At 44.9% G+C, this 17,434-nt stretch overlaps 1 protein-coding gene across 1 annotated transcript in view; it reads right to left on the bottom strand.

The window, feature by feature from the left end:
- Nucleotides 1-8,729, bottom strand: part of LOC138359234 (uncharacterized) — a 69,905-nt gene extending 61,176 nt beyond the window's left edge. The window contains exons 1-2 of the mRNA XM_069318227.1: nt 8,594-8,729; nt 6,307-6,871 (exon numbers count right to left, since the gene is read on the bottom strand). Of these exons, the coding sequence (XP_069174328.1) occupies nt 6,307-6,871; nt 8,594-8,729 (701 nt within the window). The remainder of the gene's footprint in view (nt 1-6,306; nt 6,872-8,593) is intronic.
- Nucleotides 8,730-17,434: the final 8,705 nt, after the last annotated feature.

Raw genomic sequence — 17,434 nt, forward strand, 5'->3', positions numbered from 1 at the left:
AGTGCCAGCTACTGTGAGTCAGGGGATATGGTGTCAAGTGCCAGCTACTGTGAGTCAGGGGATATGGTGACAAGTGCCAGCTACTGTGAGTCAGGGGATATGGTGACAAGTGCCAACTACTGTGAGTCAGTGGATATGGTGACAAGTGCCAGCTACTGTGATTCAGGAGATATGGTGTCAAGTGCCAGCTACTGTGAGTCAGGGGATATGGTGTCAAGTGCCAGCTACTGTGAGTCAGGGGATATGGTGACAAGTGACAGCTACTGTGAGCCAGGGGATATGGTGTCAAGTGCCAGCTACTGTGAGTCATGGGATATGGTGACAAGTGCCAGCTACTGTGAGTCAGGGGATATGGTGTCAAGTGCCAGCTACTATGAGTCAGGGGATATGGTGACAAGTGCCAGCTACTGTGAGTCAGGGGATATGGTGTCAAGTGCCAGCTACTGTGAGTCAGGGGATATGGTGACAAGTGCCAGCTACTGTGAGTCAGGGGATATGGTGACAAGTGCCAACTACTGTGAGTCAGGGGATATGGTGACAAGTGCCAGCTACTGTGAGTCTGGGGATATGGTGACAAGTGCCAGCTACTGTGAGTCAGGGGATATGGTGTCAAGTGCCAGCGACTATGAGTCATGGGATATGGTGTCAAGTGCCAGCTACTGTGAGTCAGGGGATATGGTGTCAAGTGCCAGCTACTGTGAGTCAGGGGATATGGTGTCAAGTGCCAGCTACTGTGAGTCAGGGGATATGGTGTCAAGTGCCAGCTACTGTGAGTCAGGGGATATGGTGACAAGTGCCAGTTACTATGAGTCAGGGGATATGGTGTCAAGTGCCAGCTACTATGAGTCAGGGGATATGGTGTCAAGTGCCAGCTACTATGAGTCAGGGGATATGGTGACAAGTGCCAGCTACTGTGAGTCAGGGGATATGGTGTCAAGTGCCAGCTACTATGAGTCAGGGGATATGGTGTCAAGTGCCAGCTACTGTGAGTCAGGGGATATGGTGTCAAGTGCCAGCTACTGTGAGTCAGGGGATATGGTGACAAGTGCCAGCTACTATGAGTCAGGGGATATGGTGTCAAGGACCAACTACTATGAGTCAGGGGATATGGTGTCAAGTGCCAGCTACTATGAGTCAGGGGATATGGTGACAAGTGCCAGCTACTGTGAGTCAGGGGATATGGTGCCAAGTGCCAGCTACTGTGAGTCAGGGGATATGGTGACAAGTGCCAGCTACTGTGAGTCAGGGGATATGGTGTCAAATGCTAGCTACTATGAGTCAGGGGATATGGTGTCAAGTGACAGCTACTATGAGTCAGGGGATATGGTGTCAAGTGCCAGCTACTGTGAGTCAGGGGATATGGTGTCAAGTACCAGCTACTGTGAGTCAGGGGATATGGTGTCAAATGCCAGCTACTATGAGTCAGGGTATATGGTGTCAAATGCCAGCTACTTTGAGTCAGGGGATATGGTGACAAGTGCCAGCTACTATGAGTCAGGGGATATGGTGTCAAATGCCAGCTACTATGAGTCAGGGTATATGGTGTCAAGTGCCAGCTACTATGAATCAGGGGATATGGTGTCAAGTGCCAGCTACTGTGAGTCAAGGGATATGGTGTCAAGTGCCAGCTACTATGAGTCAGGGGATATTGTGTCAAGTGCCAGCTACTGTGAGTCAGGGGATATGGTGTCAAGTGCCAGCTACTATGAGTCAGGGGGATATGGTGTCAAGTGCCAGCTACTGTGAGTCAGGGGATATGGTGTCAAGTGCCAGCTACTGTGAGTCAGGGGATATGGTGTCAAGTGCCAGCTACTATGAGTCAGGGGGATATGGTGTCAAGTGCCAGCTACTGTGAGTCAGGGGATATGGTGACAAGTGCCAGCTACTGTGAGTCAGGGGATATGGTGACAAGTGCCAACTACTGTGAGTCAGTGGATATGGTGACAAGTGCCAGCTACTGTGAGTCAGGAGATATGGTGTCAAGTGCCAGCTACTGTGAGTCAGGGGATATGGTGTCAAGTGCCAGCTACTGTGAGTCAGGGGATATGGTGACAAGTGCCAGCTACTGTGAGCCAGGGGATATGGTGTCAAGTGCCAGCTACTGTGAGTCATGGGATATGGTGACAAGTGCCAGCTACTGTGAGTCAGGGGATATGGTGTCAAGTGCCAGCTAGTATGAGTCAGGGGATATGGTGACAAGTGCAAGCTACTGTGAGTCAGGGGACATGGTGTCAAGTGCCAGCTACTGTGAGTCAGGGGATATGGTGACAAGTGCCAGCTGTTGTGAGTCAGGGGATATGGTGACAAGTGCCAACTACTGTGAGTCAGGGGATATGGTGACAAGTGCCAGCTACTGTGAGTCTGGGGATATGGTGTCAAGTGCCAGCTACTGTGAGTCAGGGGATATGGTGACAAGTGCCAGTTACTATGAGTCAGGGGATATGGTGTCAAGTGCCAGCTACTATGAGTCAGGGGATATGGTGTCAAGTGCCAGCTACTATGAGTCAGGGGATATGGTGACAAGTGCCAGCTACTGTGAGTCAGGGGATATGGTGTCAAGTGCCAGCTACTATGAGTCAGGGGATATGGTGTCAAGTGCCAGCTACTGTGAGTCAGGGGATATGGTGTCAAGTGCCAGCTACTGTGAGTCAGGGGATATGGTGACAAGTGCCAGCTACTATGAGTCAGGGGATATGGTGTCAAGGACCAACTACTATGAGTCAGGGGATATGGTGTCAAGTGCCAGCTACTATGAGTCAGGGGATATGGTGACAAGTGCCAGCTTCTGTGAGTCAGGGGATATGGTGCCAAGTGCCAGCTACTGTGAGTCAGGGGATATGGTGACAAGTGCCAGCTACTGTGAGTCAGGGGATATGGTGTCAAATGCCAGCTACTATGAGTCAGGGGATATGGTGTCAAGTGACAGCTACTATGAGTCAGGGGATATGGTGTCAAGTGCCAGCTACTGTGAGTCAGGGGATATGGTGTCAAGTACCAGCTACTGTGAGTCAGGGGATATGGTGTCAAATGCCAGCTACTATGAGTCAGGGTATATGGTGTCAAATGCCAGCTACTTTGAGTCAGGGGATATGGTGACAAGTGCCAGCTACTATGAGTCAGGGGATATGGTGTCAAATGCCAGCTACTATGAGTCAGGGTATATGGTGTCAAGTGCCAGCTACTATGAATCAGGGGATATGGTGTCAAGTGCCAGCTACTGTGAGTCAAGGGATATGGTGTCAAGTGCCAGCTACTATGAGTCAGGGGATATGGTGTCAAGTGCCAGCTACTGTGAGTCAGGGGATATGGTGTCAAGTGCCAGCTACTATGAGTCAGGGGGATATGGTGTCAAGTGCCAGCTACTGTGAGTCAGGGGATATGGTGTCAAGTGCCAGCTACTGTGAGTCAGGGGATATGGTGTCAAGTGCCAGCTACTATGAGTCAGGGGGATATGGTGTCAAGTGCCAGCTACTGTGAGTCAGGGGATATGGTGACAAGTGCCAGCTACTGTGAGTCAGGGGATATGGTGACAAGTGCCAACTACTGTGTGTCAGTGGAAATGGTGACAAGTGCCAGCTACTGTGAGTCAGGAGATATGGTGTCAAGTGCCAGCTACTGTGAGTCAGGGGATATGGTGTCAAGTGCCAGCTACTGTGAGTCAGGGGATATGGTGACAAGTGCCAGCTACTGTGAGCCAGGGGATATGGTGTCAAGTGCCAGCTACTGTGAGTCATGGGATATGGTGACAAGTGCCAGCTACTGTGAGTCAGGGGATATGGTGTCAAGTGCCAGCTAGTATGAGTCAGGGGATATGGTGACAAGTGCCAGCTACTGTGAGTCAGGGGACATGGTGTCAAGTGCCAGCTACTGTGAGTCAGGGGATATGGTGACAAGTGCCAGCTACTGTGAGTCAGGGGATATGGTGACAAGTGCCAACTACTGTGAGTCAGGGGATATGGTGACAAGTGCCAGCTACTGTGAGTCTGGGGATATGGTGACAAGTGCCAGCTACTGTGAGTCAGGGGATATGGTGTCAAGTGCCAGCGACTATGAGTCATGGGATATGGTGTCAAGTGCCAGCTACTGTGAGTCAGGGGATATGGTGTCAAGTGCCAGCTACTGTGAGTCAGGGGATATGGTGTCAAGTGCCAGCTACTGTGAGTCAGGGGATATGGTGTCAAGTGCCAGCTACTGTGAGTCAGGGGATATGGTGACAAGTGCCAGTTACTATGAGTCAGGGGATATGGTGTCAAGTGCCAGCTACTATGAGTCAGGGGATATGGTGTCAAGTGCCAGCTACTATGAGTCAGGGGATATGGTGACAAGTGCCAGCTACTGTGAGTCAGGGGATATGGTGTCAAGTGCCAGCTACTATGAGTCAGGGGATATGGTGTCAAGTGCCAGCTACTGTGAGTCAGGGGATATGGTGTCAAGTGCCAGCTACTGTGAGTCAGGGGATATGGTGACAAGTGCCAGCTACTATGAGTCAGGGGATATGGTGTCAAGGACCAACTACTATGAGTCAGGGGATATGGTGTCAAGTGCCAGCTACTATGAGTCAGGGGATATGGTGACAAGTGCCAGCTACTGTGAGTCAGGGGATATGGTGCCAAGTGCCAGCTACTGTGAGTCAGGGGATATTGTGACAAGTGCCAGCTACTGTGAGTCAGGGGATATGGTGTCAAATGCCAGCTACTATGAGTCAGGGGATATGGTGTCAAGTGACAGCTACTATGAGTCAGGGGATATGGTGTCAAGTGCCAGCTACTGTGAGTCAGGGGATATGGTGTCAAGTACCAGCTACTGTTAGTCAGGGGATATGGTGTCAAATGCCAGCTACTATGAGTCAGGGTATATGGTGTCAAATGCCAGCTACTTTGAGTCAGGGGATATGGTGACAAGTGCCAGCTACTATGAGTCAGGGGATATGGTGTCAAATGCCAGCTACTATGAGTCAGGGTATATGGTGTCAAGTGCCAGCTACTATGAATCAGGGGATATGGTGTCAAGTGCCAGCTACTGTGAGTCAAGGGATATGGTGTCAAGTGCCAGCTACTATGAGTCAGGGGATATGGTGTCAAGTGCCAGCTACTGTGAGTCAGGGGATATGGTGTCAAGTGCCAGCTACTATGAGTCAGGGGGATATGGTGTCAAGTGCCAGCTACTGTGAGTCAGGGGATATGGTGTCAAGTGCCAGCTACTGTGGGTCAAGGGGATATGGTGTCAAGTGCCAGCTACTGTGAGTCAGTGGATATGGTGTCAAGTGCCAGCTACTGTGAGTCAGGGGATATGGTGTCAAGTGCCAGCTACTGTGAGTCAAGGGGATATGGTGTCAAGTGCCAGCTACTGTGAGTCAAGGGATATGGTGTCAAGTGCCAGCTACTGTGAGTCAGGGGATATGGTGTCAAGTACCAGCTACTGTGAGTCAGGGGATATGGTGTCAAGTGCCAGCTACTGTTAGTCAGGGGATATGGTGTCAAGTGTCAGCTACTGTGAGTCAGGAGATATGGTGTCAAGTGCCAGCAACTGTGAGTCAGTTGATATGGTGTCAAGTGCCAGCTACTGTGAGTCAGGGGATATGGTGTCAAGTGCCAGCTACTGTGAGTTATGGGATATGGTGTCAAGTGCCAGCTACTGTGAGTCAGGGGATATGGTGTCAAGTGCCAGCTACTGTGAGTCAGGGGATATGGTGTCAAGTGCCAGCTACTGTGAGTCAGGGGATATGGTGTCAAGTGCCAGTAACTGTGAGTCAGGGGATATGGTGTCAAGTGCCATCTACTGTGAGTCAGGGGATATGGTGTCAAGTGCCAGCTACTATGGGTCAAGGGGATATGGTGTCAAGTGCCAGCTACTGTGGGATAAGGGGATATGGTGTCAAGTGCCAGCTACTGTGGGTCAAGGGGATATGGTGACAAGTGCCAGCTACTGTGAGTCAGGGGATATGGTGTCAAGTGCCAGCTACTATGGGTCAAGGGGATATGGTGTCAAGTGCCAGCTACTGTGGGTCAAGGGGATATGGTGTCAAGTGCCAGCTACTGTGGGTCAAGGAGATATGGTGTCAAGTGCCAGCTACTGTGGGTCAAGGGGATATGGTGACAAGTGCCAGCTACTGTGGGTCAAAGGGATATGGTGACAAGTGCCAGCTACTGTGAGTCAGGGGATATAGTAACAAGTGCCAGCTACTGTGAGTCAGAGGACATGGTGTCAAGTGCCCGGTCCTCTGAGTGAGAGGACAGGGTGTCAAGTGCCCGGTCCTCTGAGTGAGAGGGCATGGTGTCAAGTGCTGCTGGCAGAGAGACAGCATACCGGAGAGGATAAGCCAAGGGGTTGTGGACCAAGACAGGAGGGTGAGACAGGTGTGAACAGGAGCCCACCAAGTGATGGTCTGGGAGAGGTGAGGGTGTGGCCAGGTGGCGGAAGTAGTCAGACACTGTGCGGCGCCACATGAAAGGTGTTCCTTGTCGACGGTGGTGAGACAGTTGACTGAGGCGCCCAGGCCGACGGCGTATGTCACCAACATGGACGCCCCACATGGCGTATGCTGCAGCCTGGGCTCTGGCAACACTGTCCACGGAGGAGTAGATGCTGCTCTGGGTGAACGGGTGGCGGTACCGGGCAGGTACGCGGCCAGCATGTAGACCAAGGTAAGCGGCCATGAGTCCCAGGTCCTGCAGGCATATTGCTGTGGAGGTCACTATATGTGTGGGACCCTCCTTGTCAGAGTCACGCTCAGCCGAGTGGTGTTGTGTTTGTTGGTCACCGTCGTCGTCCAGCACAGCATAGCTCATGTCCTCCTCCAGCTCCAGCAGCGCCTTCCTCAGTGTGGCCACTTCCTCCTCTCCTTCACAATACTGACAAGAGAGAGAAAACCCTGTTAGAAGACAGTAAGCAAAAGGATTATTATTAGTGTGTGTGTGCGTGTGTACTCACCTAGTTGTACTCACCTAGTTGTGCTTGCGGGGGTTGAGCTCTGGCTCTTTGGTCCCGCCTCTCAACTGTCAATCAACAGGTGTACAGGTTCCTGAGCCTATTGGGCTCTATCATATCTACACTTGAAACTGTGTATGGAGTCAGCCTCCACCACATCACTTCCTAATGCATTCCATTTGTCAACCACTCTGACACTAAAAAAGTTCTTTCTAATATCTCTGTGGCTCATTTGGGCACTCAGTTTCCACCTGTGTCCCCTAGTGCGTGTGCCCCTTGTGTTAAACAGCCTGTTTTCGTCAACCCTGTGTGTGTGTGTGTGTGTGTGTGTGTGTGTGTGTGTGTGTCTACTCACCTAGTTGTGCTTGCGGGGGTTGAGCTTTAGCTCTTTGGTTCCGCCTCTCAACCGTCAATCAACAGGTGTACAGATTATTGAGCCTATTGGGCTCTATCATATCTACACTTGAAGCTGTGTATGGAGTCAGCCTCCACCACATTACTCCTACTCCCTAATGCATTCCATTTGTCAACCACTCTGGCACTAAAAAAGCTCTTTCTAACATCTCTGTAGCTCATTTGGGCACTCAGTTTCCACCTGTGTCCCCTAGTGCATGTGCCCCTTGTGTTAAATAGACTGTCTTTCTCTACCCTATCAATTCCCTTGAGAATCTTGAATGTGGTGATCATGTCCCCCCCCTAACTCTTCAGTCTTCCAGCGAAGTGAGGTTTAATTTCCGTAGTCTCTCCTCGTAGCGCATACCTCTCAGCTCGGAACTAGTCTGGTGGCAAACCTTTGAACCTTTTCCAGTTTAGTGTTATCCTTGACTAGATATGGACTCCTTGCTGGGGCTGCATACTCCAGGATTGGCCTAACATATGTGGTATACAAAGTTCTGAATGATTCCTTACACAAGTTTCTGAATGCCGTTCTTATGTTGGCCAGCCTGGCATATGCCGCTGATGTTATCCTCTTGATATGGGCTGCAAGAGACAGGTTTGGGGTGATATCAACCCCCAAGTCTTTTTCTTTCTCTGACTCTTGAAGTATTTCATCTCCCAGATGGTACCTTGTATCTGGCCTCCTGCTCCCTACACCTATCTTCATTACATTACATTCGCTTGGGTTAAGCTCTAACAACCATTTGTTTGACCATTCCTTCAGGGGCTATTTACCAGGAACTATGAGAGTTGTTGTAGGGTATTCATAATTCATTATCCTAATACATGTGAAAGGTGCTGCAACTAGGCCAAGTTTCAGCATCTCGGCCTAAATAGAGAAGGAAAAAAAAAATTTGACAATTTTTCTACAATGTTCAATTGCTTTCACAGCCCACAATTGTGAACCAAAATCATTTCTATGACACTCAGCTATGACCTTACTATATAATAAAGATTTGAAACAAAGATTTTTATCCCAGATGTATTTAGTGCAATAATACAGATTTTTAAAGTTTCCCAAAAACGTATGCAACAAAATGAAGTTTATCATTATTTATAAAATCAATAAATCTACGTAGATAAGAAAAACTACATGTGTTTTTAGAGGCATAAACTCTACATATAATGTGCAAGTTTCATGTAAATTGAATAATAAATAAAGGCTGTGAAGGCAGATCTAGTTGTAAAAGTTGGAGTGGGGTAGCGCGCCGCGACAAGTTACTCATACTCGCAGCTGAGAGGCCGCCACGATATTCACTTGTCACAATGAGTGATTTACGCATTGCGGCCAGCTCGTACCTTCTATGGAGAGCTCGCATGCATCTAGCTTTCAATGCTTTTCTCTTGTTCGTTTGGTACGTCATATTGCATTACAAATAGCATGAGTTCTGGGAGATATTGTGAGAGCGTGTCAACGATACATCCACTTGCTGAGGGACACACCAGTGACTGACTGCTAAGCCACGAACTCCACCCTCTCCCTCACACGAGACTGTTGCCAATGAGTGAGTTTATATTCGTTTTATGCATAACATGTTATTTTCAACGCTATTACGAAATATTAGACTTCTACAACGTAAGACGCATCCAGGCCGTGAGGACCGGATTCGGGAAAGTTGCAGCGGGAAATTTGACTCTAATTACGTTATTTTTCAAGATAACATAAAACGGTTTGCACCACAGTGTTGCCAGAACGTTGTAGTATTTTACGTAATTTTTCGTAAATATTCCATTTTTCTTCGGATTTTCGGGTCAATGGGCCCTTCAGCTTGTCTAGGTCTTCTTGAAGCCTCAAGCAGTCTTCCTCTGTCTTAATCCTTCTCATAATTTTGGCATCGTCCGCAAACATTGAGAGAAATGAATCTACACCCTCCGGGAGATCATTTACAAATATCAGAAACAAGATAGGACCGAGTACAGAGCCCTGTGGGACTCCACTAATGTCTTCACGCCAATCTGAGGTCTCACCCCTCACCATAACTCTCTGCTTCCTATTGCTCAGGTTATCCACTGGAAGGTGCCCCAGTGGATAACCTTACCAGCTACACCTGCCTGTCTCTCCAGCTTTATGTACCAGCCTCTTATGCGGTACTGTGTCAAAGGCTATCCGACAGTCCAAGAAAATGCAGTCCCCCCAGCCTTCTCTTTCTTGCTTAATCTTTGTCACCTGGTCGTAGAATTCTATTAAGCCAGTCAGGCAAGATTTATCCTCCCTGAATCCATGTTGGCGATATGTCACGAAGCCCCTTCTCTCCAGATGTATTACCAGGTTTTTTTCTCACGATCTTCTCCATCACCTTGCATGGTATACAAGTCAAGGACACTGGCCTGTAGTTCAGTGCCTCTTACCTGTCGCCCTTTTTGTATATTGGGACCACATTAGCCCTCTTCCATATTTCTGGCAGGTCTCTCGTCTCCAGTGACTTACTATACTCTATGGAGAGCGGCAAGCAAAGTGCCTCTGCACACTCTTTCAGTATCCATGGCGAGATCCCGTCTGGACCAACAGCCTTTCTAACATCCAAATCCAGCAGGTGTCTCTTGACCTCCTCTCTCCTAATTTCGAACTCTTCCAAGGCCGCCTGGTTTACCTCCCTTTCTCCTAGCACAGTGACCTCACCTTGTTCTATTATGAAGACCTCCTGGAACCTCTTGTTGAGTTCTTCTCACACCTCTTTGTCATTCTCTGTATACCTGTCCTCACTTGTTCTAAGTTTCAAAACCTGTTCTTTCAATGTTGTTTTCCTTCTGATGTGACTGTGGAGTAGCTTTGGTTCGGTCTTGGCTTTGTTTGCTATATCATTTTCATAACTTTTCTCTGCTTCTCTTCTCACCCTGACATACTCATTCCTGGTTCTCTGGTATCTCTCTCTGCTTTCTGGTGTTCTGTTATTCTGAAAGTTCCTCCACGCCCGTTTGTTCAGTTTCTTTGCTTCCATACATGCCCAATTATACAATGGATTCTTCTGTTGCTTCTCGGATTTTTCCCTTTGGGCCGGGATGAACCTGTTTACTGCCTCCTGACACTTTTCGGTGACATAGTCCATACTTGTACAGACTTATTTCTGAGGTCTGTGTCCCAAGGTATTTCCCCTAGGAAACTTTCCATCTCTTCATAATTCCCCTTTCGGTATGCCAACTTTTTGTTACCTAGTTCTTTTTTTGGGGAGATAATTCCTAGCTCTACCAAGTACTCACAGCTCAATACACTGTGATCACTCATTTCCAAGGGTGCTTCCAACTTAATTTCCCTTATATCCCACTCATTTAGGGTAAATATCAAATCAAGCATTGCTGGTTCATCTTCTCCTCCCATTCTTGTTGGTTCCTTGATGTGCTGGCTTAGAAAGTTTCTTGTCGCCACGTCCAGCAGCTTAGCTCTCCATGTTTCTGGTCCTCCATGTGGGTCTCTGTTCTCCCAATCTATCTTCCCATGGTTGAAGTCTCTCATGATTAGTAGTTCAGATCCATTCCTGCTAGCAACAAAAGCTTCTCTCTCTATTATGTTAATGGTGGCCATGTTGTTCCTATCATATTCCTGTCTGGGTCTTCTGTCATTTGGTGGTGGATTATACATGACTACGACTATAAGTTTTTGCCCTCCAGTTGTTATGGTACCTGCTATGTAGTCACTGAAACCTTCATAGCCCTGAAGAACCATCTCCTGAATATCCCAGCCTTTTCTTATCAGCAGAGCTACACCATCACCACCTCTTCCTTCCCTCTCTTTCCTCATAGAAAGTGAATTTCCGTGTGTGTGTCTGTGTGTGTGTGTGTGTGTGTGTGTGTGTGTGTGTTAATGTGTGTGTGAGTGTAGGGATACGGTTATGTGTGTGTGAGTGAGTGTAACTGTCTGTGTGACAAATAGTGCGGAGTATCATGTTATGTCTGCCTGAATATTAGACAAAACCTTGCCTGGTAACGATGGTGTCAATTTGTGCTGTCAAACTCTTCAACAATAACTTGTTGTTCCCCATGTACTCGAGAGGGCAACACGACAAATTTTAACGTTCCAGGCTCAAAATGGCTACTGTCCTCTCCCTCCCGCATTGACTGATCTCCAGATGCGTTTTATCAAGAAGTGGAAAGAGGGTTTATATTTAATTTATTTTAGTACTGATAATTAAGTTGGTTCAAGGGAAAATGTTTTCGTGATGTTTACCGTCCAGAGACTGATGTTTTAATAAGAATTCCCAATATTATTAGCTGGTGAATTTAATGGCTACATGGCAATGATTTCCCTGTTTTCTTTCGGGGAAAATTTCACTGTAGCCTCGTATTCTTTGAATCATTAAAACACTATTTATCGTGTTAATTTGTAAGTACAAAACAGCAGAAATATTATCTGCCTATTGTAATAAATGTTAGTAAATGGTGTCGGTTTTTCTGACATGTGTGTTTATATATTCAGTTGTCTTTGCAGCGTCAAGCATAAACTCGTAAGGCCAGCATTTCGACCATCATTTGTTTAATGCTGCGACTCATTTTCCCTTGTGTTATTTAATATTTACGTGTAAAAATATTTTGAATTCTGTTCGTAAATTTCCTCATTTAGTCCATTAAACTTACTACTCTGAGACTTAAAAAGATATTTCTTGACATCCCTTTGACTCATCTGTCTTTTCAGTTTCCAATCATGTCCTCTCGTTCGACTGTTAATTAATTTTAACATTCTTCTAGATCTACTTTGTAAATCCCTTTAGTATCTTGCACGTCGCTATCGCGTAGCCCCTATTCCTTCCTTCATCCAGTGTTGTGATGTTCAGTTCTCTCAGAGTTTCTTCATAGCTCTGTCCCCTTACCTCAGGAGCGAGGCGCAATCGACTGTCGTGGATTGTCGTGGCGCACTCGACTAAGGCGCATCCAGGACGTAAGTTCGAACCCTCATCACGACCCTAGAGCATTTGTTCATTATCAGGAGCGAGACTTGTTGCATATGTTTGCACATTTAAAGTTTTTTTTTCCTTTAAGTAGGGGTTAAAGCCATTCCATCATACTCAATAATGAGTCTCAAAGTATTTCTACAGCGTTCGGAAGAGATCTTTGTCTATGTTCCTGAATGATAACGAAACGTTTACTAGTAACGCAAATGCTACCCTAGTTATTCTGCTGGTGTGTGCCTCTAGTATAGATTCCCTGTTATGTCCACGCCTAAGGTTTTCTCTTTTACAGAAATTTAAAGTTGCCTTCCCTTTATGTTGAGCTGCATTTGAGATTTCTTTCCTCTGATTCTAGTCCACATAACCTTGCATTTGTCAGGGTTAAAGTCTAGTAGCAATTTCTCTGACTATCTATGGATATTTTCCAGTTCATCTTGTAAGGTATTGCAGTCCTCCTCATTTGTGATTAGTCTACTTAGCAATTCATCATCAATAGACATTGACAAGAATGAGCTTGCTCCGCTGCTAGATTGCATTCATATATTGGGAACAGGATAAGCCCCTATTACTGACACTTGAGGTACTCAACTCACTACCTGTCGGAAAATCTGACACCATTTAATAATCATACAGATAATAACTGTATTACCAACAAGTTACCCATAGAAAACGTAACTTGTAGTGGAATTACCGTCTAAAGAAAACGGGATATCATCACCACATACTATTATAATTCACCAGCTATTCTGCTGGGAATTATTCTTAAATACATTAGTCTTTGGACTTTACCATCATAAAAACATCTTATATAAATTAACTTAATTATCAATATTAAAGTAGAGTAAATGTGACCCTTCTATCACTTTCTGAAATCTGGACAAAGTAGGCCAGGCGTCAGTGGGGAAGGAGGGCAGCCATTGTTGTTTATTGAGACCAGAGGCTCACACGGGAGCAAATTCGGCTCCTGTTAAATTTACTTGGACGTAGTGTTATGGAACCCAAAGGTGTACCATTGTCAACACGTTGTCTACAAATACAAGTTAAGTGTCTATCCGAAACCCGTTTATCATTCATTTATGGCCATTAATGTCAGGATATAGGGTTAGCCGGTTAGAACGCGAAATCGCCTCATACTAAAGGTAATTAAGCCAGGTCTTTAATGTTCCATGTACTGTATAGTGTTTTCTCTGATATACTTGTCATATATAGGATTCTGGCTTCACAGCTAGCGCACTTTTGACAGGTCAAGACGAGGAAGCAAGATTTGTGCACCAGTTACTGGGTGATATGGAAGCTACCTCAAAGAGGATAATTTGGTGTCTACACCCTAGTTATACCTGGTGGACTAACCTGCTGTACTATAAGAGAAGGAACCTCATCAATGTATGTAGCTATTACTGTAGTTTGATTGGCTGCATATATATTAATTTAATAAACCCCCCTAATGTGTAGAGGATCGATTTGTGAGATTATGAGATTATTGCAGAAATACAGTCCACTTATCATTATACAAATTGCTATCGAAGTATATAAATTAACGTAAGTATAAATTCATATAAATTAAATAAATATAAATCTCACAGGTCGGTTCCCACATTATTTGGTCCTTCGAACCGGATGACGGATTATTTGATCCTTTGAACCCACATTTGGTCATCTTAGTACCGGATGAACCAGTTATCCAGTGGATTCATTAAATATACTAGTGCAGTGTTATTTAAACAAAGGCCAGCCAGTCAAAGACAGCGGCGAAGCCTCGTGGGAGCTCAGGAGCCTCCCTCAGCCCAGTTCAGCTTCGTCAGCGGTTTCATGCACACCCACAGATATTTGGTGGCGTGTTATTTCGTGAAATGACAGCGCTAATATAGAATCCAGCCAAATTAGTGACTGTGTCTTCGCGAGATTGTTCACGGATTTCGTGGTGTTACATTTCGCGAGAGATTATCTACGAATTTTGTGGACTTTATTTCGCGAGGTCACTAATAATATTTAATACTTCTAGATAATATTAGAAGTTTCATAGAGGCTAATTAAGAGGCTATTATCAATAATTGTGTATATTATTTCTCCAAATAGAGAATTATTTAATATATATTGCACTAGTGATCACAGTATAATATTTACTAATTGCCAACCCACAACAGGGTAGGATACTGACTAGTTGAACTATTATCGTTCATCCTAGTCCCATTATTACCATAGTCAGTTGTACTATATTGAACAACCTAACACCATTAATGAATGGTGCAGACCCTATTTTGGGTGTAATTTTTATCAACTCGAGTTGAGTTGTATATATAATAATTTACTTATGATCATTACACCTTTGAGTGATTAATTAGTGTCTCTACCATCCTAGGGTGATATAGAAGAGCTAACCTAAAGGTACTTCCAGTGACACTGGTTTATCACTCAAATCATTAGTGTGTATGATTGTATATATATAATGTGTATTAATTTTAAGTGCTAACCTCTAGTAGAGGTAGGATTATTGCCTAGAGAGTGCATTTTACCCTAGGCTACCATTAGAGCTTGTTCAGTATTATGAGCAGCCCAAGTACAAGTCCCACAAGGCTTCACCAACTAGCCAGTATGGATAATGCAGGGAGAATGAAAAGAACCCTTGCAGGTCTTAAAGGCCACTTAACAAGACAGATCAAGAAATGTGAAGATTTGTCACAACAATCTCAAGTTGATTATGCTGACCTGGAAAGCTATTATCAAGCAGCTGCAGGTAAATTTGAGCAAATCAAATGCCAAATGGCTGTCCTTGTGGGGACAGACTACTACCATCAATTCATTGGTATCCCTACTAAATATCAGGGTATAACCATGTTAAACTCTGCAGGAGGTAAATTACTCTCAGGCCCAGTATCAAGCCTGAGGAGACCTATGCCTGCAGATAAACAATACCAGTAGAAATCTAAATTTGTCAGCTGATTATATTTCTCCAGTAGCATTATACTAAGGAGATTACAGCTGACTATACCAACAGAGGTTGATGTTAGTATCATCATTTGAAGCTGGAGATGAGTTCATGAGGCCTCAGTGGCAAATCAGTGAACAGTAGCCTAAAACAGCTACAAGTCACTGCGACCAATGTCACTGAACCCACTGCAGTCTCAGAACCATACTTTACTTTAATGATGAGCTATTCAATCTTCTGAATCAATTAACTAAATTAAACCCTAATAAATCTGATGACTGATTTGATACATTTATTATTTAATCAAGATGTATTCCATGGGCCTCAGTGTATATATATCAGTGACCAGTTACCTGAACAAACTTCAAGTTATATCTAATGTCACTGATCTCACTGCAGTCCCTGAATCATACTTGACTGTAGTACTTGATCACATTCAGTCTTCTGGGTTAAATAATATGTAATTAGGCTTGAATATTAGCCTTTCAAGAGTTGACAGGGAAATGAAATCGCATTAGACTTCTAACCCCTGCAACTCTAGTACGGGACATCCGTCCTGTACGAACAGACACACAAATGTGTGATTACTAACTATAATTCGAAGGAGGAGTATCGGTGTTCGTCTGTTCTAAAGAGGACTTCGACCCGTGAGCAGCCCCCTGGGGAATTATGTCGGAAAATCTGACACCATTTAATAATCATACAGATAATAACTGTATTACCAACAAGTTACCCATAGAAAACGTAACTTGTAGTGGAATTACCGTCTAAAGAAAACGGGATATCATCACCACATACTATTATAATTCACCAGCTATTCTGCTGGGAATTATTCTTAAATACATTAGTCTTTGGACTTTACCATCATAAAAACATCTTATATAAATTAACTTAATTATCAATATTAAAGTAGAGTAAATGTGACCCTTCTATCACTTTCTGAAATCTGGACAAAGTAGGCCAGGCGTCAGTGGGGAAGGAGGGCAGCCATTGTTGTTTATTGAGACCAGAGGCTCACACGGGAGCAAATTCGGCTCCTGTTAAATTTACTTGGACGTAGTGTTATGGAACCCAAAGGTGTACCATTGTCAACACGTTGTCTACAAATACAAGTTAAGTGTCTATCCGAAACCCGTTTATCATTCATTTATGGCCATTAATGTCAGGATATAGGGTTAGCCGGTTAGAACGCGAAATCGCCTCATACTAAAGGTAATTAAGCCAGGTCTTTAATGTTCCATGTACTGTATAGTGTTTTCTCTGATATACTTGTCATATATAGGATTCTGGCTTCACAGCTAGCGCACTTTTGACAGGTCAAGACGAGGAAGCAAGATTTGTGCACCAGTTACTGGGTGATATGGAAGCTACCTCAAAGAGGATAATTTGGTGTCTACACCCTAGTTATACCTGGTGGACTAACCTGCTGTACTATAAGAGAAGGAACCTCATCAATGTATGTAGCTATTACTGTAGTTTGATTGGCTGCATATATATTAATTTAATAAACCCCCCTAATGTGTAGAGGATCGATTTGTGAGATTATGAGATTATTGCAGAAATACAGTCCACTTATCATTATACAAATTGCTATCGAAGTATATAAATTAACGTAAGTATAAATTCATATAAATTAAATAAATATAAATCTCACAGGTCGGTTCCCACACTACCTTTCTCCAGTTTGAAAGCTCTCCTCTTACTATGACTCTTTGCCTCCTTCTCCAAAGGCCCTCTATCACCCACTTTAGTAATCTTGTTGATACACCAGTCTGTTTTCCTAGTTTACATAAGAGTTCCCTTAGAGTACATGTTATCAATAGCGTCAAAAGCTTTCTTGCAATGAAGGAGAATGCAGTCTGTCTAGGTATCTCTCTCCGGTTATATTGTCCTAATTGGAGTGAGGGTAAAATTCGCAAAGACGCATGCAACACCATCAATTTACAGAAATTATAAGAGAGAGCAGATACGCAGTACCTCAAATGGAGAGGAGTATCTCACCACACCAGTCTCCAGACGAACATATCTCCCGTCACTGGGTCGTCAGCCTTGCTCAAATGTGTGAACCATCTTCTAGAGAAATGACCGCTGTGGTCCCCTATAAATATTGAGTATGTTAGTGTTAGTAGGCTGTAGGGTCTCGATACCCAGAGCCGGTACCAAATGACTGCTGTGGTCCCCTATAATCATTGAGTATGTTAGTGTTAGTAGGCTGTAGGGTCTCGATACCCAGAGCCGGTACCAAATAATCAGCAAAGTGACA

Source organism: Procambarus clarkii, chromosome 89, assembly GCF_040958095.1.
Source record: "Procambarus clarkii isolate CNS0578487 chromosome 89, FALCON_Pclarkii_2.0, whole genome shotgun sequence".
NCBI lineage: Eukaryota > Metazoa > Arthropoda > Malacostraca > Decapoda > Cambaridae > Procambarus > Procambarus clarkii.